The following is a 22,668-nucleotide window of genomic DNA, read 5'->3' as shown; positions in this document are numbered from 1 at the left end:
ATGGCGATAGGCCTGGGCAGCTCAAATTGCTGGTAAAGGCACAGCTACAGGTGCCGGTTCAAAAACTGGCAACCCTCATTTTTCTGCCTGTATATGAAAAGGGAAAGGGTCGGCCATCTCCGTTTCGTTTGCTGCATTTCAGACTGTTCCTTCGGTCCATGCATTTGGAACGTGCTCCTTACCCATAGTTGCCCCCACAAAGGCAAATGAAAGGTATTGCCCGTGCCAGTTCAAGGACCGCTCTGAAAGGCACGGTGGGCAGGAGTGACCCCTTGTGGCTGAGCCCCACGTAGCTCTTGAGAGATGCCGGCTGAGCCATGGATCAGGGTGGCCTGCCGGGGACTGGGTACCAGCTGACCTGCAGTTTTTTGACTGTGGTGCAACTGGTGACTGTGGGAGGACTCTCCCAAACCCCAAATCCAAAGAAAATTCCTTAACAGTGACCATTCGTTCTGATAATAAAGAGTCCAGCTGCACCTTTAAGACTAAACTTCATTGTAGCATATGCTTTTGAGAACCACAGCTCTCTTCGTCAGATCTGACGATGCATCTGACGAAGAGAGCTGTGGTTCTCAAAAGCTTATGCTACAATGAAGTTGATTAGTCTTAAAAGTGCTACTAGACTCTTTACTATTTTGCAACTACAGACTAACACAGCTAACTCCTCTGGATCTATGACTGTGATTCTCGAAAGCTTATGCTACAATAAAGTTGGTTAGTCTTAAAGGTGCTACTGGACTCTTTTTGATTTTGCTACTACAGACTAACACGGCTAACTCCTCTGCTTTCTTGGGGACAAAGCGCCACTCTTCCCAGTAAAACAAGAGCAAACCCTCTCTCCCTGCGCCCTTTGCAGCAAGAACCTTCCGTGCAACCCTAAGCAGAGTTAGACCAGTCTACGCCAATTCAAATCGATGGGCTTAGACCGGCAGAACTCTGCCTAGACTTGCACCGTTTAGATACCTGCCCGCCGCGCGACTACAACTCCCAGCATGCCCCGGCGCTTGCTCCGCCCCCCTCCGGGCTTTGTCCTGCCGCCGGCTCCGCTGGCGGCTCCTTCCGCGGCCAGGCGGGCGATGGGGGCGGCGGTCTTCTTCGGCTGCACCTTCATCGCCTTCGGGCCGGCCTTGGCGCTTTGCCTATTGACCGTGGCCGGAGACCCGCTGCGCGTCATCGTGCTGGTGGCCGGGTCAGCCGGGGGCCGGGCGGGGGCCCGCGGGAGTGGGGTTGCCAACTCCGTGGGGGTTTCCGGGAGGTTGGGGGGGGGAGCCTGGGGAGGGACCCCAGCGGGGTAGAATGCCCCTCCGAAGCAGCCGCTTCCCCCAGGGGAGCTGATCTCTGTAGTCTGGAGCTCAGTTGGCTTTCCGGGAGATCTCCAGGCCCTACTTGGAGAGTGGCGCTGTACCATGGAGGGTGGGATGGGGCAGACCCCCCCCCCACTGGGCAGGGTTGCAGGGTTCCCCCCTCCCACCGAAGGAAGCCCCCTTCCCTGCCTCTGGCGGATGGAAAGAAGGGCGGGGGGTGCCAACCAGCATGCTGGCACGCATGGGGTTCCCTGGCAGGAATGCCCTGGGCATCTGGGCTACGTTTAGCGGCAGAGGAGAGAGTGGGGAGGTTCTTTTGGAGTAGGACTTCCTCTCGGCAGGGCAGTGGTGGCATTCCCACCGCCGCTTGTAGGGCTGGAGAGAGGCGAGGGGGAGTTCAGGAAGTTCCCCCTTAAGGAAGCCTGCAGAACCCCCCCCCCCCGGCACCCGCTTTGGCGCCGCCACCCCCACCCCAGTAACCAGGTCCTTTGTGGCCACGACCCAGATTCCCTTTTCTGAGCTTCCTTCTCTCAAGTGACGGGAACAGTCCGCCAGCCGTCCAGGCCCCTTGCAGTTGATGCCCAGCCAGAGAGAGCCGCGGGGGCCCTCTTCTGTGGACCCCCCGCCCCGCCCCGCCCCGCCCCACCATCCCTCTTTTCGGGGGGGGGGGAGGAAGTCGCCCTTGCTTGCGCAGTGGGGATGAACGTGGGTCCCTCTTTCTTTTTGTCGTCAGGTGAGCCCTAAACATGCGGCTTGTGAGACAAAAGCATTTCCCTGTGAGGTGTGGCGCACACATGCGTGGCCTCTCCAGGCCCTGCCGGAAACTGTCCTCACTCCTCATCGCTGCCACATTTCAGCCAGGCCTCTCTTCCTACGTTTGAGGGGGGGGGATTGGCTCTGGGGCTCCGTCCCTGGCATGCCAGCCTCTCCTTGTTCATGCTCTCTCATAACTCTACCCCGCTGATACGCGCATGAGGTTTGGGAAATAAAAGTGTGGCAGGAAGGGGGGAATACAACCCTCCGCCGGACACACACACGCACTGATAAGAGCAAAACTGGTTAAAAGCGCCTGTTGTGTTTCTGCCGCCTGAGGAAGTAGGAAGGGCGTTGGTGTTATTTCAAGAGTCTTGCGCAACTATGAGACAACGGACACAAAGCCCCACACACACACGCACGCGCCAGTCAGGAGAGCACTGTTGGCACAAGGAAATCACCGTTTTCTGCTTCTGGTTCTCCTTGGCCAGCCGGCCTTGGCCCAGCTTCCCCTCAGTGCCTCAGAGGAGCCACATCCGGCACAGCCCCGGCCCGCGAGGTTTCCCAGACTGCTGGCTGAAGGCTCCTGGGGCCTGCTGTGGGGCTGAATCAGCCTGGTTTCCAGTGGTGGCCACCAGTGCCTGGACTGGAGGACACTGGGCATGCTACTCCAAGCGCAAGTTTGTGGTGGCAGCGCTCTGGGTGCCCCTGGATTTGTGTGATGGGGGTGGTACCCTTTCATCCCATTGGGTGCAGAGAGGCTGAAAGGATCCCTGTCCCCAAAAGCAACAAGCTATCGGTGGGGAAGCCTCCCTCCCTCCCGGCAATTTCCATTTGTGTCTGGAAACTGCTCAGGGCAGGGACCTGCCTTGTGCTCCTGCAAAGCCCCCTGATGCCAGCGTGTAACTCGTAATACCCTCCATTCCCCCGTTTTATATAATTCACCCCAATCCAGTCAGGTTGTGCCCCTCTTGTGCCTGCTTTATGCCTGAACGGAGGTCCCAGGCATTCCAGGGCCGTGTGGCCGGTGGAATTGTGCAGAAAACCAGCCAAGTGGAGTATCGGCTTTGTAAGAAAAGCTTCTAGTCGGGAGGTTTTGAGTTGTTTAAAAGCACATTGAGAATGACAGAGATCTCAGGAACGGTGCCAGATTTCCAGGGGGACGTGCTTCGGTGCCCTGCACAGCTTTTTATCCCTTTCCTGGGACTAGCGAGAGCAGAATCTCTGATGCAAAAGGAATGTGCTTGACTTACGTAGTTTGTGCCGGTTGTACAACATAGGTTGCCTTAAGGCAGAGTTCTGACTTTTTAAAGAAGTGCACACAGCCCTGCTGATAGCTGTCATAACCATGTTTTTCTCTCCCCCCTCCCCCTTATTATCCAGTGCCTTTTTCTGGCTGGTCTCCCTCCTCCTGGCTTCTTTGATCTGGTTTATTTCGGTGCAGCTGAGTGACCGGGATAACGGGCAGCTGCAGTACGGCCTCCTGCTGTTTGGGGCAGCGGTCTCTGTCCTGCTGCAAGAAGCCTTTCGCTTTGCATACTTCAAACTACTCAAGTAAGAGAGCCTCTTTAGGCAATGGGACTTGCTGGTGTTTTTAAAAGGTTTGTCTGCCATGGCTTCCTCTCCGAGAATTCTGGGGATGCTGAACATTCTTCCATAGAGAACTACATTTCCCAGAATTCTCCTATTTGGTGCCATGACCATTAAATCAGTTTGGTATAGGTATAATCGTCTTGTAGGTACGTGTTCGAGAAAAGTTTTTTTTTTTAATCGGGTGTCAGTTGTACGCTTTTGATCATATTGTTAAATGTTTAATCTTTTAGCATAGATCTTAATGTTCCTTTGACAATCCATGTCTCCGTTGGAACAACCAACTCTCTAGCCCTCATGGAGGTTTTGATGCTGCCTTTTGACCAAATAGCACCGCCAAGGTGGCGAGCATGAAAATATGAAAACATTTCAACATTAAAACAGCATTTAGATATAAAATAATTCAATAAAATCATATAGAGTGCAATATAGATGGAATCTATCAGTCAATGAATGATAGCTCTCAGGTCCTCTCTTGACCCTGAACAAGGGCAGGGGGCAGTAAGAGCTTCTACGGACTCAGATGGAGAATAACAAGAGGGAAGACCGAGGAGTAGTGGCGAGCTTTAAGTCTGGCAGAGGCGTAAAAAGGCAGCTCGGAGAGTTAGGGCTTCTTCTGGTTAGTGCCAAACTCTTTGCCTAGACAACTCAGTATCTGCGCCCAGAAAATTGTAATCGTAACCTTAACTTGGTAAATTAAAGAAACATGCATGCATTGAGTATATGTTCTCCTGCTTCTGCGAGCCATGGGAAGGGGCAAGGAGGGCACATGACACTTGAAATCCCACGTTACCTTATGACCTTGGCGGTCATGAAGACTAGAAACTTGGATGCTGGCATTTGAAGTGTTCCAAATTCTCTGTGTGTTGGAATCACCAAAGTGCACGATATGCCTCCAGCCTGGGTGCAGCTGTGCTTGTGTGGTCTTGCACGTGTTTACTTAGGAACAAACACCATGTAGGGCACTGGCTCTCGTTCCTGAGTAAGGTTAGGATGGTGACCCCAGCCTAAGAGGGTTTGCTGTGCTCCTGAACTCTCGACTCATACCCTGACTCTTGCCCTTAGGAAAGCAGATGAAGGCTTGGTGGCCCTCAGTGAAGACGGCCGGCCCCCCATCTCAATCAAGCAGATGGCCTATGGTGAGCGAATAGCTGGTTGCCTCCGTTTGTACGTCTCCCTCTGGGCCTCAGTCAGTAGCCCCTTCCCAGGAACAGATAGCCCGTGTGCCAGTCCCAAAGAAGCCTTAAATGGCTGCTGCCCATAAGGGATAAAACTGTGGCAGAAGCTGGTCAGACCTCCGGATCTGGTTTTTTTCCTGAAGACTTTATCCCTGCTTCGCTTTCTCCTAAGCAAAGTGCTTGTTCTCTGGTTCAGAAAGCTAATTAAGACCTCTTGAGTGGATTTTTCCTGGAGCATTTTGCTTATGGCATTGCGTACAAATTGGTACTGTGAGGTTCTGAGAGCTGCTGTAACATAGTGGTTAAGTGGCTGGGCTGCAAATCAGCCCTCTGCTGGTTCGGCTCCCTCTACTGCCATGAGCTCAGCAGGTGCATCTTGGGTAAGCCACTCCCCTCAGCCCAGCTCCCCAGCTGCATTGTGGGGATAACAATAACACTGACTTTGTTCCCCACTTCGAGTGTGGCACTAATCTGTCCAGAAGGGCCGTATATAAGCACGCTTCTTGTTGTTATTTTCCCATTCCAAAAGTGGAGTGCCCTTTTGGTTTGTGGTTATAGGAGTGCTCTTTATTCTGTGGGCTGTGGGTTCTAATCCTGCCTCCTCTTCCCGTTCATTCACTGAGGAGAGTTCCATCAACAGCTTTTGACCAGAGCAACTGTATGGCACCTCCAGAAACCCTCTGGATGGCAGCACTGAGGGGCAACTGCAGAGGGAGGCTTTGGCATCCGTGCCCCGCAGAGGGCGACCAAAGCAGACGGGCGTTCGGTCCACTCCTGCAGTGCCACTCGGAGGCTCTTAAGGGGCTTGTTTGTTTCTCTCTGCCGTGTAGTGTCGGGGCTGTCCTTTGGGATCATCAGCGGCGTCTTCTCCGTCATCAATATCCTGGCAGATTCCATCGGGCCAGGCACTGTGGGAATCCACGGGGACTCCCCCCACTACTTCATCACATCAGGTAATGTCAGACCAAGAGGGGAGACGGAGACTGCTCTTTTGGCTGAGTGGTCGGGGGTCGGGGCTCCCCTTCTGCCCTGGATAGTTTGCATGGCTTCGGGCGAGTCGTTCTTCATCGCGTGAGAATGGCACCTGTGTGTTTTCTTCTTGCTCTCTCCCCGAGAAGTTCAGAGCAGCATTTGTGACACTCTCCCTTCTGCATTTTACTCTCACAGCAACCCTGCTAGGTAGTTGAGAGCGTGAATGGGCAGCTGATGAGCTTCCGTGGCTGAGTGGGGATTTGATCCCTAGCCCAGCACTCTAACCATTACACTATCCAGCCTCACTCTGGCAGGGCAGTTTTGAAAACCATAGTGCCGACTGTAAGCAGGAGGGCTTCCTTCTTCCACCCCCACTTGCTCGGTAATTCCTCCCATATCGAAGAAATGTTGATCAGGAGGGGGCTTGGGTCTCGGAGAGAAAGGCAGACTATAAATAACATTTAATGCATCCAGGCAGGATCAGGGGTGGGCTGTGGGAGCCCTGGGCCAGGGGAATACTTGCTGGCCCCTGCTCCTCTGCTCCGAAGCAAAGAGGGGTGGGGAGGGACTAGCTTGGAGCGGATGGTAGAGTTGGTTGCTGAGTGAGGTCTGATGGAATCTCTACGCAGCACGGAGCCGTTGCAGGTGATATTTACTGTGTCTTTTGTTCAGTGCTGGCTTGGGCAAGGGGTGGAGTGCCGCATGCCTGGAGGGGTGTCTCAGCTCGCTCTGACTGGGCGTCCCTTTCTCCCCCCCCCCAGCTTTCTTGACCATGGCCGTGGTTTTCTTGCATACTTTCTGGGGGACGATCTTCTTTGACGCCTGTGAGAAGGGACGTTATGGGACGCTGGGGCTGGTGGTCGCCAGCCATCTGCTTACATCTGGGTTGGTGAGTGGATGGGGGCTGTGCTTTCCCCCCAGTCCCCAGGGACTTCTGGGTGAATGCCGCAGTCTTCCGTGTTCTTCGGTTCCCTTGATAGAATTTGCAGAAACGGAATCCAGAGATTTCCTCTGGGGCAGGATGCCTAGATAAGTTTGCAAAACCAACTTTGGCTAATATGTTAAGGCAATTATGGTCACAGAGGGATTAACGGAAGAACAAATTTAAAGCACCAAACAGGGATCTGCGAAACAAAAAATAGTACTTGGCCCATTTCCCTTGAAAATCAAATAATGCCCCCCGCCCCCCAGTGGCTGTGGCTGACCCTTCCGAAACTGGGGGCCTGCAAATGGCCTGGCTTTGGTACTTTGAAATCTCCATCTTTCTCCCACATCCTCTTTTTAAATACTGGAATTCTCAGCATGACCAACAAAGCTTTAAGCAGGCTGTGCTCGGCTGTTCGCATTTGGATACTTTAGGTGGGTGGCCATGTTGGTCTGCAGTAGAACCGCAACACTGGAGTCCAGTGGCACCTGACAGACCAACGAGGCTTTCAGGGTGTAAACTTTCGAGAGTCACAGCTCCCGACTTCCGGTTTGGGATTCATGGAGGTCTAACGCAGCTCCATTTGCGGAGCTGACCGGATTGCCGTTTTAACCGGCCGGAGGGGTGAAAATAACCCGCGGCCGACTGCTCTCAGGCGGGGAGCAGGCAAAGAACGCTCAAGACCCTAGGGTGAGCTAGATCTCGGACGAGGGGGGGCTCTACACAAGGAGTCTCCCCCCCGATCCTTGAGGTCCCACCTTGCGACGGGTCGGCTATAATCTCTGCGGCAATTTTGGGGCCAATTCGGCTGGCATAAGACCTACATACCCAAGCTTCGATCGGGGAGGGAAGTTGAGAGGAGAATTTAAGATCGAAACAGCGATTACAACCCGAGAAAGTTGAAGAGAAGGTAAAGATCGCTATCTCTTGAAACGGGACAGATTGACAAAAACAGAGAGGAAAGAAAGTAGATTTTTAAACTGCAACAGACTAGTGAAAAGGAGGTGAAGACTCGGCAGGAGTTGTATTTTAAAAGAGACTAAGTTTAAAGAAGTTATTACAAAAATCGGACTATTGTTTTGAATACCTGTGGTTTTGGAGCTGTGGGAAAAAGACACCATCGCGAGACCTGCTGTGGGAAGACGGGAGACAGGAAGTGCGTAACAACAATAGAGTGGCTGGAGGGAAGCGGCCCTTGCCAAGGGACAGGAAGTGGGGAATCGCCATTTTTGAAAGTGGAAGGGTCGTGGCTTCAGCGGAAGAGGAAGTAGGCCATCTTGGATTATAATAACATAGAGAAACCATAGAGAAAAGACGCCCGACATTTTGGATATAAAAAATTAATTTTGGCAAAGATTGGGACACTTGAAAAAAAGGAAAACGTTTAATTATACGCCACGGAGCTGAGGAAGAGAGCAGATTCGTGGGAGCGAGCTAAAGCAAGCCCCACGATGTCGAAAAAAGAGTGGCAATCGGCAATAGAAAATTTGGACAAAAAACTTATAGACATGATGAAAGAACTTAAGGACACGAAATTGGAGCTTATTAAAGAGGTCAAAGAAGTTACACAGACAGTAAAGTCGGAGCTGTCAGAAGTGAAAAAAGGCGTGGAAACGATTAGCAGTGAATTACAAGGAACGAAACAGAGAGTCAAAACAGTAGAAGACGCGATGGAGAATTTAATAGAAACGCAACAAACAGAGATGAGATTGGTAAAGGGGAGGATGTCAGTTGCAGAAACTAAACACATGGAGAAGCAGCTTCGTTTTCGTGGTCTGCCAGAAGTTGAAGGGAAGTCAGCGCAAGAACAGATGACTGAGGTGTTGGCTGAATACCTGGGGAAGGAGGAGGAGGAAATTGTGGCTATCCTAGATGTGGCGTATCGTGTGAACTCGAGAATTGCAACCCAGAGGAAACTACCAAGGGATGTGATCGTGCAGTTTACAACTAGAAATATGAAAGAGAGGATTGTGACAAAACAATTTCAAGATCCATTGGAGATTGATGGCAAGACGATTATCATAATGAAGGAATTGCCCAGATCAGTGTTACTGGACAGGAAAAAATATAGAGTGCTAATTCAGACTTTGAAGGACATGAACATTAGGTACAGATGGGAGTTACCGGAAGGAGTGTCCTTTGAGTTTGGAGGGGCAAAAAAGCGTATCAGATCTGAGCGGGAGATGGAGAGATTTATTAAGGACAATGAAAAAGACTTACCAACAAAATCATGAATATGGAGTGTAAAGTATTATCTTGGAATGTAAATGGACTAAACTCACCGAATAAGAGAAAAAATATTTTTCATTGGCTACTAAAACAAAAATGTGATATTGTTTGTTTGCAGGAGACCCATATTAGAAAACAGGATGTAAAATATTTAAAATCTGGAAAATTGGGCAAAGAATTTGTAGCGGCTTCCAACAAGAAAAAAAGAGGAGTGGTGTTGTATATAAAAGAGGAGCTGCAGCCAAAATTTGTTATGAGAGATGTGGAAGCTAGATTTGTAGCAGTGGAATGTAATTGGAACTTAAAGAGAGTGTTGGTAGTCGGACTTTATGCACCTAACGGTGCAAAGGAAAGCTTCTTTGAGGACTTAAGGAAGCACCTAGACGATCTTGTATATGACCAGATAATTCTTGCTGGAGATTTCAATGGAGTGACAGATTTGGAACTAGACAAAAAGACTACAAAAGCACAAAAGAAAAGAGGACTGTTGCCAAAGTTTTTTTTTGAGTTGATTCAACAAGAGACTCTCGAAGACGTATGGAGGAGAGAATATCCTAAAACCAGACAGTTTACTTTTTATTCTGCAAGGCATCTTACATTATCAAGAATTGATATGATCTGGGCCTCAAAGGACTTAGCGTTATGGACTAAGGAGGTAGAAATAATGCCGATGGTAGGCTCAGATCACAACCCAATTATGTGGAAATTTGGAAAAAGGAGAAAAAGGAAAGCCTGGAGAATAAATGAGGACTTGTTACAGGAAAGTGAGAATATGGAAACATTGAGAAGAGAGACTAAGTTTTTTATACAATACAACGTGAATAAAGAAGTACCAACCAGTAAAGTTTGGGACGCGTATAAGGCGGTTGTAAGGGGCATACTAATGGACTTAAATGGCAGAGCAAGGAAAAAGAAAGAGGAGAAAAGACAAGAGATTGAGGAGAAAATAAAGGCCAAAGAAGTACAGTTAAAAAAGAGACCAGGGAAAAAGAAAATACATCAGGAAATCAAAATTCTTCAAGAACAGTTAACAGCAATGAGTAATAAAGAATTGGAGTGGAACCTTAAAAGACTGAATCAAAAAGCTTTTGAGGGTGCTAATAAACCTGGGAAATATTTGGCATGGCAATTAAAGAAGAAAAGGGAAAAGAAAATAATAAATAAAATTTGTGAAGAAAATAAAACGTATTTGGAGCAGACTACCATTAGCAGAGCCTTTTATAAATTTTACGCTAAGCTGTATAATAAAAAAGAAGTAAACAAAGAATCAATAGCATCATATTTGGAGAAAACCAAACTTCCAGAGATCTCGGAAGCTTGGAGAAATAAGTTGAACAGTGAAGTAACTGACGAGGAAATAAATATGGCAATACAATCCGCAAATCTAGGAAAGGCGCCAGGGCCAGATGGACTTACGGCTAAATTTTATAAGACAATGGCCAACGAACTGGCACCATTCCTAAAAGAGGTGATGAACGGAGTTTTTAGGGATCAAAGAATTCCAGACACTTGGAGCGAAGCGAATATATCATTGATCCCAAAAGAGGGCCAAGATCTGACTAGCGTGAAAAACTACAGGCCTATATCATTACTTAACAATGATTATAAAATTTTTGCAAAGATATTGGCGGAGAGACTGAAGGGGTGGCTCTCGGAAGTTATAGAGGAAGAACAAGCAGGTTTTTTGCCGGACAGACAAATAAGAGACAATTTAAGGACAGTGATCAATGCTATTGAATACTATGACAAGCGTTGCGATAAAGAGGTTGGTTTCTTCTTTGTAGATGCTGAAAAAGCGTTTGACAATTTAAACTGGGATTTTTTGTTTGCCACTATGGAAAAGCTACAATTGGGAGAAAGATTCATCAGAGCAATTAAAGAAATATATAGGGACCAGACTGCAGCAATTGTAGTGAATGATGAACTGACCAAGAAATTGACGATTAGTAAAGGAACAAGACAAGGTTGCCCGTTATCTCCATTGTTGTTCATATTAGTATTGGAGATTCTGATGATACAAATACGACAAGACGAGGAAATACGAGGAATAAAAATAAAGGACTATTCATACAAGGTTAGAGCATTTGCAGATGACATAATGTTAATTGTAGAAGATCCATTGGAGAACATGCCAAAAGTGATAGATAAGATCAAGGAGTTTGGTAACTTGGCAGGTTTCTTCATTAATAAAAAGAAGTCAAAGATACTATGTAAAAACATGACTAAGCAGAAACAACAATTGTTAATGGAAACAACGGACTGTGAAGTAACTAGTAAGGTGAAATATTTGGGAGTTGAGCTGACTGCAAAAAATATAGATTTGTTCAAGAATAATTATGAAAAATTATGGACTCAGATAGAGAGAGACTTGATCAAATGGAATAGACTGAATTTGTCATGGTTGGGCAGGATTGCAGCAGTTAAGATGAATGTGTTACCAAGAGTAATGTTTTTGTTACAGACAATACCAATCATCAGAGACTCTAAACAATTTGAAAAATGGCAGAGGAAAATATCAGATTTTGTTTGGGCAGGCAAGAAGCCTCGAGTGAAAGTAAAAGTTCTACAAGATGCAAAGGAGAGAGGCGGAATGCAACTGCCCAATCTGAGACTTTACCATGATGCAATCTGCCTAGTTTGGCTAAAAGAGTGGATGACATTAAAGAATAAGAAACTATTAGCCCTAGAGGGATATAAAAAAATTTTTGGATGGCACGCATACCTATGGCATGACAAAGTAAAGGTCAACTCGATGTTCCTGCATCATTTTGTAAGGAGAAGTCTATATACAATCTGGAAGAAGTACAGAACTTACCTACAAGAAGGAACCCCCTTGTGGGTGGTTCCATATGAGGTGATAGATCCGAGAGCTGTGGATAATGAACAACAATGTTTAACGTATAAAGAAATAACTAAGATTGAAGTATCTAAACTTAGAATAAAGACGCAAGAGGAACTATCACCTAACTATGATTGGTTCCAGTATAGACAGATTAGAGACTTATACAACTCGGACTTTGCAAAAGGGGGCATACGAACAGAGAACTCGGAACTAGAGCAGACCCTTCTTAAAGAAGACAAGAAAAGAATATCCAAGGTATACCAAGTACTGTTGAAATGGTATACTGAGGATGAGATAGTTAAAACACAGATGGTGAAATGGGCTATAAATTTCAATAAAGAAATAACAATGGAGGCATGGGAATACTTGTGGAAAACTACAATGAAGACAACGACATGCATTAATATTAAAGAGAACATTTTCAAAATGATCTATCGTTGGTACATGACACCAAAGAAGATTGCGCTAGGGAACTTGAATACTTCTAATAAATGCTGGAAATGTAAGAAACATGAGGGCTCCCTCTATCATATGTGGTGGTCGTGTGAGGTAGCTAGGCAGTTCTGGGGGGAAATAATAAGAGAAATGAGTGAAATTTTACAGTTTCAAATAAATAAGAACCCAGAACTCCTGCTGCTAAACTTGGGAATGGAGGGAATTCCAGCCCATCATAGGACGTTGATTTTTTATATGACTGCAGCAGCTAGACTTTTGTATGCACAGAAATGGAAAGTACAAGAAGTGCCAACTATTGAAGATTGGATCTACAAATTGCTGTATATGGCTGAAATGGACAAGATGACAAGAAAACTGAGAGATCTGGACTCAGGGCAGTTTAACACAGACTGGGAGAAGCTGAAACAATATCTGGAGAAGAAATGGGAGGTGGGAGGAAAACTGTGGCAGTTTGAGAACTACTGAAGTATAATAAAAGTATAAAAGAGAGGGGTGACTTTACCGGGGGAGGAAGAGAAATGTGAATTTATAAGCAGTTAGATTAATTGATTGAGATATATATAGATATGTATAGGTTAACTGATAGAACATTGATAGAGAATAATTAATGATAAGGTTTAAACATGAGGATTGAGTAAATAACAATATTTTCTTTCTTTGATAAGATTTATATGCACCAAACTGAATGTATAGAAGAGTTAAATTGATTGATTATGCGAGGAGTTATATAGAATTACCATAAAAAGTTGAAATGAGTAATATATAGAGAACAAATCAAATTGTTTGATTTAAATGTGGGAAATTTTTATGGTTTATGATATATAGGTTTATATAGAAATACTCAAAACTGGAAAATGGGATAAATTGTTTATCTAAAGACGTATAGTTTGGGTGTATAATAAGTAAAGGAGTTAAAGATGTACTGCTTAATATAATGGAGAATGTATATCTGTTTTAGACAGAGGAATTTAATAGAAGTAAGGGAAAAGGGACAGAGGGTGGGAAAGCTGTTGGAAGTCAACAAAAGGGGGGGAAAGGGAGGGGGTTAGAAACGAAAAATTAGGGGAAATTTGACGGTATTGTAAAAATAAAAATGTTCTAACCCAATAAAAAAAATTTTTCAAGAGAGTCACAGCTCCCTTCTTCAGGCATGAGATTCTTGAAAGCTCTCAAAATCTTGTTGGTCTCTCAGGTGCCACTGGACTCCAGTCCATTTGGACACGTGCTTCAGACTTCGCTGCGTGATGTGGAGCCGTTTACAGAATCTCAGGGGGGGGGGGGCGGTCCTGCTTCTCCTTCATAGATTGGGGGTGGGTGGGATGGGGTGGGGAGGGAGGCAGGAGAGGTTGGCTTAAGCCACGCAGGGCCTCTCTGGGCCTTGCCAGTGGCAGAGAATTACCTACTAAGCTGTGCCAGTCGGCAGCCATGGAGTTAACAGGGCCCAGCACAAAGGCTCATACGAGTAGGACAGCACGGGGAACAGGAAAGGGGTGTGTGGATATTATGACCTGAAAGTCTGTCTTTCTCCCCTCCATAGACATTCCTCAACCCTTGCTACGAAGCCAGCCTCATCCCCCTCTTCCTCCTCACGGTCTCCACGGGGGCCTGGGCCTTCTTCACAGCCGGAGGATCCCTGCACAGCATCCTTGCCTGCCTCCCCTGTGAGGGTCATGACGCCTGTCTGGGCAGCAGGTTTGGGAAGGGGAGGGCAGGAGGGTTAGACCTTGGGGCAGGGCTGCGGCTCAGTGGCAGAGCATCTACTTTGCATGATAGTAAAGAGTCTGGTAGCATCCTTAAGACTAACCAACTGTATTGTAGCATAAGCTTTTGAGAACCACAGCTCTCTGATGAAGAGAGCTGTGGTTCTCGAAAGCTTATGCTACAAATGATGCATCTGACGAAGAGAGCTGTGGTTCTCGAAAGCTTATGCTACAAATGATGCATCTGACGAAAAGAGCTGTGGTTCTCAAAAGCTTATGCTACAAATGATGCATCTGACGAAGAGAGCTGTGGTTTTCGAAAGCTTATGCTACAGTAAAGTTGGTTAGTCTTAAAGGTCCCAGGTTCACTTCCTGGCGTCTCCGGTTTAGAAAGACTAGGCAGTAGGTGGTGTGGCCCGCCTCCGTCTGAAGTCCTGGAGAGATGCTGCCAGTCCGAGTAGAAAATACTGGCCTTGACCGATGGATCGCCTGATAAGGCAGATTGATGTGTGCAGACGAGACAAGACTAATTGCCGGGGGGTCTGACTCGGAGGGCAGCAGGCTCACGTGTTCAGCAGCCCATAAACACCCAAGTGCCCCTCCGGTGGAACAAAATAAATTGTCCTACTCCGGCAAATATGCTGCTGGTGGTTGGATGTTGGTTTGAATCCAGTTTCTGCATCTACGAAAGCTTACCAAATTATTTTGTTTTCTTGAAACAAAAAGGAAGAATTACAGAATCTTTTAAACAGAAAAGAGCAAGAGTCCAGGAGCACCTATAAGACTAACAACATTAGTGGGTAGGATATGAGCTTTCATGAGCCACAGCTCACTTCTTCAGAGGCAGCTAGAATGTGAATTCATCTGTCCTTGTATCTTGGCGAGTGGAGTGATTACAGAAGCCGAATGACAATAGCCGGTGAATGACAAAGGCAGGCGTGATTGAACAGGGTGGGGTATGCAGAGGGGCAGCGGGTGTGGAGAAATCGGCATTGGTAATGAGACAGGAAGCCTAGGTCTCGATTCAGTCCAGGGGGACGCATTGTCTTGAGCCTCGTTATCAGTTGCAATTCAGCAATCCTTTAAAATCTTTTTTAAAAGCCCAACTTTTGAGTCCTCTTGATCAGAAAGGTTAATTTGAAAATGAACAAGCCGCACCTCAGTTAACTTCTAGAGTGTCCCTGGAATCGGCAGTTTCTAGGAGACCAGTGAGGAGTCCCCCCCCCCTTGTGATCATAGCATCCCTAAATTGTCTCCGGTGGCCAAGTTCATCCCACTCGGAAGATGCAGGGGGGGGGGAGACCACATACCTCTTGCAGTGGTAGCGGGCGGGGCTTCGTGCCCACGTGGCACCGACTCCTTCCCCATGGTGCCAAACCGGCACTGGTATGCAAAATTCTGAGCTCCTTTCCCTTTCCCTTTCAGGCAAAAAGGAGGAGAGCGATTCTGTCATGGTGTACTCGACGCTGCGGCGCCCAGCTGAAGACTGAGTGTCGCTTTGGCACCTGGGACACTCCTTAAGGCACATGTGCCATGTGCCCCCTTTCTCGCCAGCTGTGAAGTGCGTACCCCCCAGTGAACGCACAACCCCAGGATCAGAGGCAGTGGCTGCCAGCCTCACCTGTCACGGTGGGTCAGAAGCACAGCCCGCTTTGACCACAGGATTATCAGCCCTGTGCCCTGCCGTGGGCAAGGAACTCTGTTTTCTTCGACAGGTTTTCCATTGCGTCTGTTACAGAAGATTGCAATGTTTAACTGTCCCTTCTCTTGTGGGGTGGCTGGTGGTAGAAGCTTCTCACCCCAGCCCTTGTAACTTATACAATGAGGTCACGCTGGATGAGGCCTGTAGCTGCTTTGAGCCATTTCTAATCTGCAAAGAGTGATGGAGCACTGGGAGGTAGTAATTTAAACTGAGCCGTGTCCAACCTGGATTCATTCCCTGGGCAGTGACTGGCTCAACTGGATGCTTAAGACTAGGTAGTTGTGGGGGGGGGGTCCATCCCCCCTGCAAACTGCAGGGAATTCTTGTTTTGCACCTTCTATTCCCTCCTCTCTTGCCTCTGTGTTGGCAAACAGGAGCCAGCTAGGGTTTTTTGAGTCTTATTCCACCCTAACTTGTGCCAGAGTTTGCTCAGTTCAGGATTCTGGACGTTCTTTCCTCCCTGGAATTTTCTTCAGCCAGAGCTGCTTCAGTTGCAGCCATCTGCTCACAGGTATGCAGAGAACTTCACACCCTGAATTTGGTAATGGGGTCATTCAGGTTTTCCAGGCAGAACTCCTGCCTGGGATCTTTCTGTCACCTTTTGAAAGAGCCCTCTCTGTTTTTACTGTCTCTCTGACAGCTAGAACGGAACCCAAGCAGTTTGGCTGAGAAATATGTCTTTTACTCTGGGACGATATCGATAACGGTATTGTTTGTTTCCATAAAGCAACAGGCCTGCTGTGCTCTTTGGCTTACAGGCCCAGCTCCTGTGGAACAACTTGGTCTTGGCCCCTCCCATGCTGTGCTCCAAGCACTGCGTCCCACAGCCTTTTCTTGAAGGAAGCCGGGCAAATTCCTCTTGTTGATGTGTTCAGAGGGAATAGGGAAGGAGAGCCCTGTGTCACTCCAGCCTTTTTGCAACTCTGTCGCTGCTGCAGGGATTGGCTGTTGGTCAACCAGAAAGCATGTCCAGGTCTCTGGGAGGACAGGATGGGCACAGCTGGGTGATTCAGTGCCATCTTCTGGCTGGGGAGTACGAGTGTGCGTGTTGTCAGTTCCTCCCGCCTCTTAGTCCTCCCAGAGCAGAAATGCCCCTCGCTCGTCTTCAGGAAAAGCGAGGCCTTCCCTCTTCCCTCTTCGAAGGAGAGGGAGAATTGCACTTTCTCCTTCTGCAGCAGGTGACCGTGTGGCCTTAGTAATACACGAGCAGCTTTTAAACTGGCTCCTTTGACTAAGTATTGATCCTTTATGACTGAAGTGCAAATCCTTTTAATATCAGCTCCTTGGTATGACGAATAAAAGGAATTTCCTCTTGCAGTGGGGCTTGTGGAGGTGCACTGGGAGGTGTCGTTTGGCTGCTGTCTTGGGGGAAAACATTCAGCGGGACTCGCAAGGCACTTGCGTTGCAAGAGCCGAGCATGGCTCAGTCTGTGTGATTCTGCTCTGAAGCTCCGGCATGGGCTAAGGGAGCTGGGTCTAGTACCCCTAGGGCTCCGCATGTGCCCTGAGGCAGCCCTGGGAAGGGTGTTTCTGACTTCCCCGCTTGTGCTGTGATCCTTTGAACGTGGGGGGTGGAAACTGAGCCACAGCCAGCCCCTGCTTTGTGTGCATCTTTTATGTGTTGGGAGGAGCAGGTGAAAACACTCTTCTTCCTCTGAACGCAGCAAGAGCTGGCCCTGGTCTCCGTCTCCCCCCTCCAGCCCAGACGTGGCATTCCAGGGCAGATTCTGGCTACGGCAGAACTCGTGGGGCTCTGCCTTCCTTCTTCCTCCTGCCCTCTCCCCCCTGCTTGCATGGCTTCCTTCAAGCACGCTTTATCCTTTAGGATATTGGCTTTGGGGTGGGCTTCCTAGGGAACTGAGTGGGGGGCGGTTCTTCTGGCATAAGGTCGAGCTGAGGCCCTTGGCAAACCCAGTAGGTGCCCCCAAATGTGCCCAGGGTCCTCTTTGGGGTGCAGGACTTTGACCGCCAGTGGGAGAAAGGGTTCCCGGAGCACAGGAGAAATATACCACTTTGGGACTTAGGAAAAGAAACTCTTTATGGGATTTTTTTTCCTCCTTAAAGAGATTACCGAAGCTCATGAGTTTCAGCTGCCGAAGCTAACCGGTCTTGACATTCCCCTCTCCCAGCAGTAATCCCAAGCAAGAAAAGAACACTGAACAAAGGGAAGCCCGGTTGAGGCCAACCTGCAAGGGAAGAAAGCCTTCAAAGGCACGCAGCATCTGAATGCAACTGCTAGGCCAAAGTATGTCTGGGGGGGCTCCATCTTCGAAGGGGGAGATGAAGGCAGCTGCTCCCAGAACGTCACTTGCTGCAGTGGGGCTGGTTTTGCACCTCTGCATAGATCCCCTCTCCCAAACTGTTAATCAGAAAGCTTGTCTGGATGAGAACATGTGAGCCCCCTTCCTTGGGGTTTAAAAGGAGCCATATATTGAATGTGTGAATGGACACAGATCCAATGTGGTAAAGAGTCCAGTAGCACCTTTAAGATGAACCAACTTTATTGTAGCATAAGCTTTAGAGAACCATAGCTTTCTTTGTCAGATGCAGCGACAGCTTTTGAGAACCACAGCTCTCTTCGTCAGATGCATTGTCAGATGCATCTGACGAAGAGAGCTGTGGTTCTCGAAAACTGTCAGTGCATCTGATGAAGAGAGCTGTGGTTCTCGAAAACTGTCAATGCATCTGACGAAGAGAGCTGTGGTTCTCGAAAGCTTATGCTACAAAAAAGTTGGTTAGTCTTAAAGGGACAACTGGACTCTTTACTATTTTGTGACTACAGACTAACACGGCTAACTCCTTTGGATCTAGATCCAATGTGGTTTCTCAGGTCAGCCACGTGTGTACTTATTTAACATTGGCTGACTTTTGCTTATTTAAATAAGCGCATTCTTGCGATCACATTTGGAGCTGGGACAAAGTTTTGCAAATCTGGATGTGCATTTTGATCCCCCAAATTAAAGTTTCCGCAGAACGGTACTACACTGTATTGGGAACACAAGTGAAGATTGGCAGGATCCCAACAGGGCATAGGGACATCTCCGTCTGGCATGGTTGCTCTCTCGTGGCCGCTGCAGGAGTAGGCCTTACCCCCACTCCCCCCACCACCACCTTTGGGGAATTCTGCACCCATTATCTTACAGAGAAAGTGTGACTTTATTGTAAGATTCCCAGTGTGAGGAAGGCAAGTTGACTACAAGACCTGGGCTGATTGTAGCCAATACTGATGGAGATGCCGGCTTTCTTTTAAATAGGGCAAACATCATCCCTGCGATGTACCTTGCACAAGATTGCCACTAGCTTGCAGCATCGTTCCTGGAACAGGAGCCCAGCATGCATTTGGGGGGAGAAGGGGGCTAAGGAGCCACCAGTGTATCCCGCCGTAGGGAGGCAGTGGTTGGGGTTCACCTCCTCCCCACCGCTTTGGGGTTTGCCCCAAAGCAAAGTTTCCTGTCTCTTAAGGGAGGACGGAGGGATTGCTGGTGGCAGAGATCATTTTGCTGTGCTGGTTGGCTGTCCAGTGGCTGTTCTCATTTGCCACCACAACCCAAAAGTCTGTATAATTCTTGCGTTGAGGTGAGGGAAGCGGGCAGAAGGTTCCATGACTCCAGCTGAGCTCTTAATCCGCAGTTGGTCGAGGCGATGAGGATTTGAAGACGACGCCCTTCTGGTCCATAATGCTCTTCTCCCTGGTTCAGGGTGGGGGAGACAAAGTCAGAACGGCAGGAGAAACCTGGCACTTCTCGCAATGATGAAGCTGCAGATTGACCTCCTTCCTAACCTGCCATAAAATCAAGATAGTCCACACTGTGGGATTCCCCATTTCTATATATTGATGTGAGAGTTGGACAGTGAAGAAAGCTCTCAGGAAGAGAACGGATTCATTTGAAATGTGGTGCTGGAGGAGAGTTTTGCGGATACCACGGACAGCCAAAAAGACAATTAAGTGGGTCGTAGATCAACTCAAGCCTGAATTCTCCCAAAATGACAAAACAGGCTATTGTCACACCATGAGAAGACTCTGGAAAAGACAATAAAATGCTGGGAAAAGTGGAACACAGTAGGAAAAGAGGAAGACCTAAAACGAGATTGTCTCAATGAAGCCACAGCCTCCAGTTTGCAAGATCCGAGCCAGGCTCAGGATGATAATAATATTCAATTTAAATACTGCCCTTCAGGACAACTTAACACCCACTCAGAGAGGTTTACAAAGTATGCCATTATTATCCCCACAACAACAATCCCCCTGTGAGTTGGGTGGGGCTGAGAGAGCTCCGAGAGAGCTGTGACAGACGCAAGTTCACCCAGCTGGCTTCAAGTGGAGGAGGGTGGAATTAAACCTGGCTCTCCAGATTAGAGTCCTGCTGCTCTTCACCACCACAACCAAACTGGCTCTCAATCTGGAGGTGGTTAATTCAAGGGTTGCCAGAAGCCAGAAGCAACGTGATAGTATATCACACACACTAATCTGCTGCTGTCCCTCTGTAGTCCCTCCCTTTCTCCCCAGGTGATCCAAAGCTGCTTGCTTGCTTCTCCTCTCCTCCACTTTAACCCCACAAGGACCGTGAGAGGTAGCTTAGGCTGAGTGGGGGTGCCTGGCCCAAGGTCACCCAACAACCATCCATGGCAGGGTCGGTGGCTGAACCCGGGTTTCCCAGACTCTAGCCTGACACTGACCGCTCCAGCGTATTGCCTCATGCTCTGTTACAAACACGTTCCCAGGGTGAGTCAAATTCATGGAGGAGGGAGGGGGATTGTAATGCCTTAGACTGGAGTAACTCTGCTTAGGATAGTCTGTAGTTGCAAAATAGTAAAGAGTCCAGTAGCACCTTTAAGACTAACCAACTTGATTGTAGCATAAGCTTTCGAGAACCACAGCAAAAACTTCTCGAAAACTTATGCTACAATCAAGTTGGTTAGTCTTAAAGGTGCTACTGGACTCTTTATTATAATTACGGGTCAGCCCCCACTTGTCAGTTGTGAGTCTCCTGCCAATCCATTTCCATGGGTGAATTCTGGCATTAAGAGAGGAGTGGCAGTTTCTACCTTCCTCTTAGCAGGCCTCCCCTATCCCCTGCTTTTGCCATCTCGTCTTCTAAGTTTCCCATGTTGGTCTTGCACTTCCAGAGGTCAGGGAAGGCAATCTTCAGTTTTTAGGAGATAGCTCATTGCCCGTCCCCCCCGCCACATTCTTGAAAGTGTGGGGCACATCCAAGCTGCATCCTCCTCTAAGCAACAGCACAGCATTCTAGCCCAAGCCCACATGTTATTCCTGCTATGTAAGCCCCCCCCACCCCCCACCCCCAGTAGACCTTTCCCCCTTCTCTCTTGCAGTGCAGTGGGGTGAGCTGGGGGGATACCTCCTGCGGGAAGAATGGAACTGCTTGGCTTCCCGTGTCCGCCTGCATCTCACCGTATTCTTTTTGCCACAATCCAGCCAGCGAAGAAGAGGCTGAGGCAGCCCAAAAGCACCCCGAAAAGTATGGCCACAACCTTGCCTGGAAGAGGAGAAGGCAGCATAAGGGGCAAAATTCACCAGAAAGGTGCCGCAGTTTGAGGAGAGGCAGAGGAAGGAAAAGGAGGCTCCCCAGAATGGTGGAAACTGGAGGGAATGTATCTCATGTCTGAGGGGCACCAGACCTGTGAGTCAGGAAGGGCCCAGTGAAAGCCTCACCTCCATCCACCTCGCATCCTTCTTTCAGCCGGCCCCATCTCTTCCCTACCCCTTGGGTTTACTTAGCAGTCCTCAGCCAACCCCACAAAGTTTCCTTTGGTCAGTGCAAGGTTTTAAGGAAAAGTTCTCTCAGCATTCCCTGAGCAGCTGGAATGTGAGTGAACATTCCAGTGTATTGACAGTAAAACTCTATGACATCACAGCAGCTCAGCCAATAGAGGCTTCAGTGCCAAAGCTCCAATATATATGTTGATGGGCAGGAATCTGGAATTGACCCCATCCTGGGACAGTTATTTGTTGTTGATTTTATGATGAACTGTTGTTTTATGAATTGTTTTAATATTTGTATTATATTTTTATAACTGCTGTACCTCGCCCTGAGCCCGTTTGCAGGAAGGGCGAGTTAGAAATGTAATAAATAATAATAACAACATACAGGTAATGCCTGCTAGGTGGTCATCGGTGACTTGGTCAATGGTATATTTTCTAATGAAAAGATTTTAAATAATGCGGTTAGCGTTGCCAACAGGCCTGGAGACAATGATCCCTTTAATAGAGTCTTCAACTTGAAGCATCTCATAAAAGGACAGAATAGTTTTTGCCAGGACTTTCGGCACTCATAGCTAGGGTATGACTGTGGCTAAGTCTCCGCCTACCAACCCCCCCTACCAACACCCCTCCTTGCATCCCCCCAATCTGATCCTCTGAAGCTTTTCCTGCCCCCTCATTCCCCAGCCCAAATCGGCCAGCACCTGTCCCTTTCCCCCCTGCTTCCCAGACGTTCTCCTCTAGCCCCTCTTTAGCTTCCCCCACCACTAACACAATCTCAACCTCCCCCACCCCACCCCGCCACCAACTGTATGAGCAAATGGTCAGTCAGTACCTGCAGAATATCCAGAGGGCCCTGCAAGGGAAAAAAAGGAGGGGTTAAGAAGAGATTTATTCCCCGGAGCTCTTGAACAAATGCCTCCCCTCCCCCTTTCAGTTAAAAAAAATCTGCCTAATCTCCAGGGCTTTGGCTGGGGTGAGGACATTCGGAGGACTTCATATGACCAAATCTCACTGCCCGCCCGCCCGCCCAGCACTGGTTCTTTGGACTAAGCTGGGGTGGGGGCTAGATGTGATTATTTGATGTGCCGTGGAGGCGCTTACTTCCCGGGAGGTGAGCCTAGGATTACCTCCACGGAGTGTTTCTCATACATGGACTGTCCCTTTTGTTTACAAGACTTATGCGCTACTTTGCAGCTTTTGTTCACAAAGAGGGAGACGCAAGAAACTTACAAGCTTTGTTGGTTTCCAGGCAGCAGGGGCAACAGAGAGGCTGTGCAGTAATGGGAAAGGGA

At 48.2% G+C, this 22,668-nt stretch overlaps 2 protein-coding genes across 4 annotated transcripts in view; one reads left to right on the top strand and one right to left on the bottom strand.

Moving 5' to 3' along the window:
• Positions 1-1,066: 1,066 nt before the first annotated feature.
• On the top strand, positions 1,067-16,992 carry APH1A (aph-1 homolog A, gamma-secretase subunit). Its single transcript, XM_054998804.1, has 7 exons — positions 1,067-1,189; positions 3,441-3,611; positions 4,713-4,786; positions 5,656-5,778; positions 6,559-6,686; positions 13,787-13,910; positions 15,375-16,992. The coding sequence occupies exons 1-7, from the start codon at positions 1,077-1,079 to the stop codon at positions 15,437-15,439; spliced, it is 798 nt and encodes a 265-aa protein (XP_054854779.1). The 5' UTR covers positions 1,067-1,076; the 3' UTR covers positions 15,440-16,992.
• A 2,262-nt stretch (positions 16,993-19,254) lies between these two features.
• CA14 (carbonic anhydrase 14) overlaps positions 19,255-22,668 on the bottom strand; it is a 28,917-nt gene continuing 25,503 nt past the window's right edge. For 2 of the 3 annotated variants that reach the window (XM_054998771.1, XM_054998780.1), the window contains exons 9-11: positions 22,209-22,229; positions 21,065-21,149; positions 19,255-19,340 (exon numbers count right to left, since the gene is read on the bottom strand). In XM_054998771.1, the coding sequence (XP_054854746.1) occupies positions 19,271-19,340; positions 21,065-21,149; positions 22,209-22,229 (176 nt within the window). In that variant the 3' untranslated portion in view covers positions 19,255-19,270. Of the gene's footprint in view, positions 19,341-21,011; positions 21,150-22,208; positions 22,230-22,668 lie in introns of all 3 variants that reach the window. The other variant, XM_054998791.1, reaches the window with a different exon arrangement.

This window comes from Eublepharis macularius, chromosome 1, assembly GCF_028583425.1.
Source record: "Eublepharis macularius isolate TG4126 chromosome 1, MPM_Emac_v1.0, whole genome shotgun sequence".
In the NCBI taxonomy this organism is placed as follows: domain Eukaryota; kingdom Metazoa; phylum Chordata; class Lepidosauria; order Squamata; family Eublepharidae; genus Eublepharis; species Eublepharis macularius.
This window is presented reverse-complemented; position numbering and strand designations above follow the sequence as displayed.

Bases quoted from the DNA above. Each gene is read 5' to 3' on its own strand.
- APH1A (XM_054998804.1), top strand. From the start codon at position 1,077: ATGGGGGCGGCGGTCTTCTTCGGCTGCACCTTCATCGCCTTCGGGCCG. The intron at 3,612-4,712 runs GTAAGAGAGCCT...TCTTGCCCTTAG, and splicing joins GCATACTTCAAACTACTCAA to GAAAGCAGATGAAGGCTTGG. The intron at 4,787-5,655 runs GTGAGCGAATAG...TCTGCCGTGTAG, and splicing joins AATCAAGCAGATGGCCTATG to TGTCGGGGCTGTCCTTTGGG.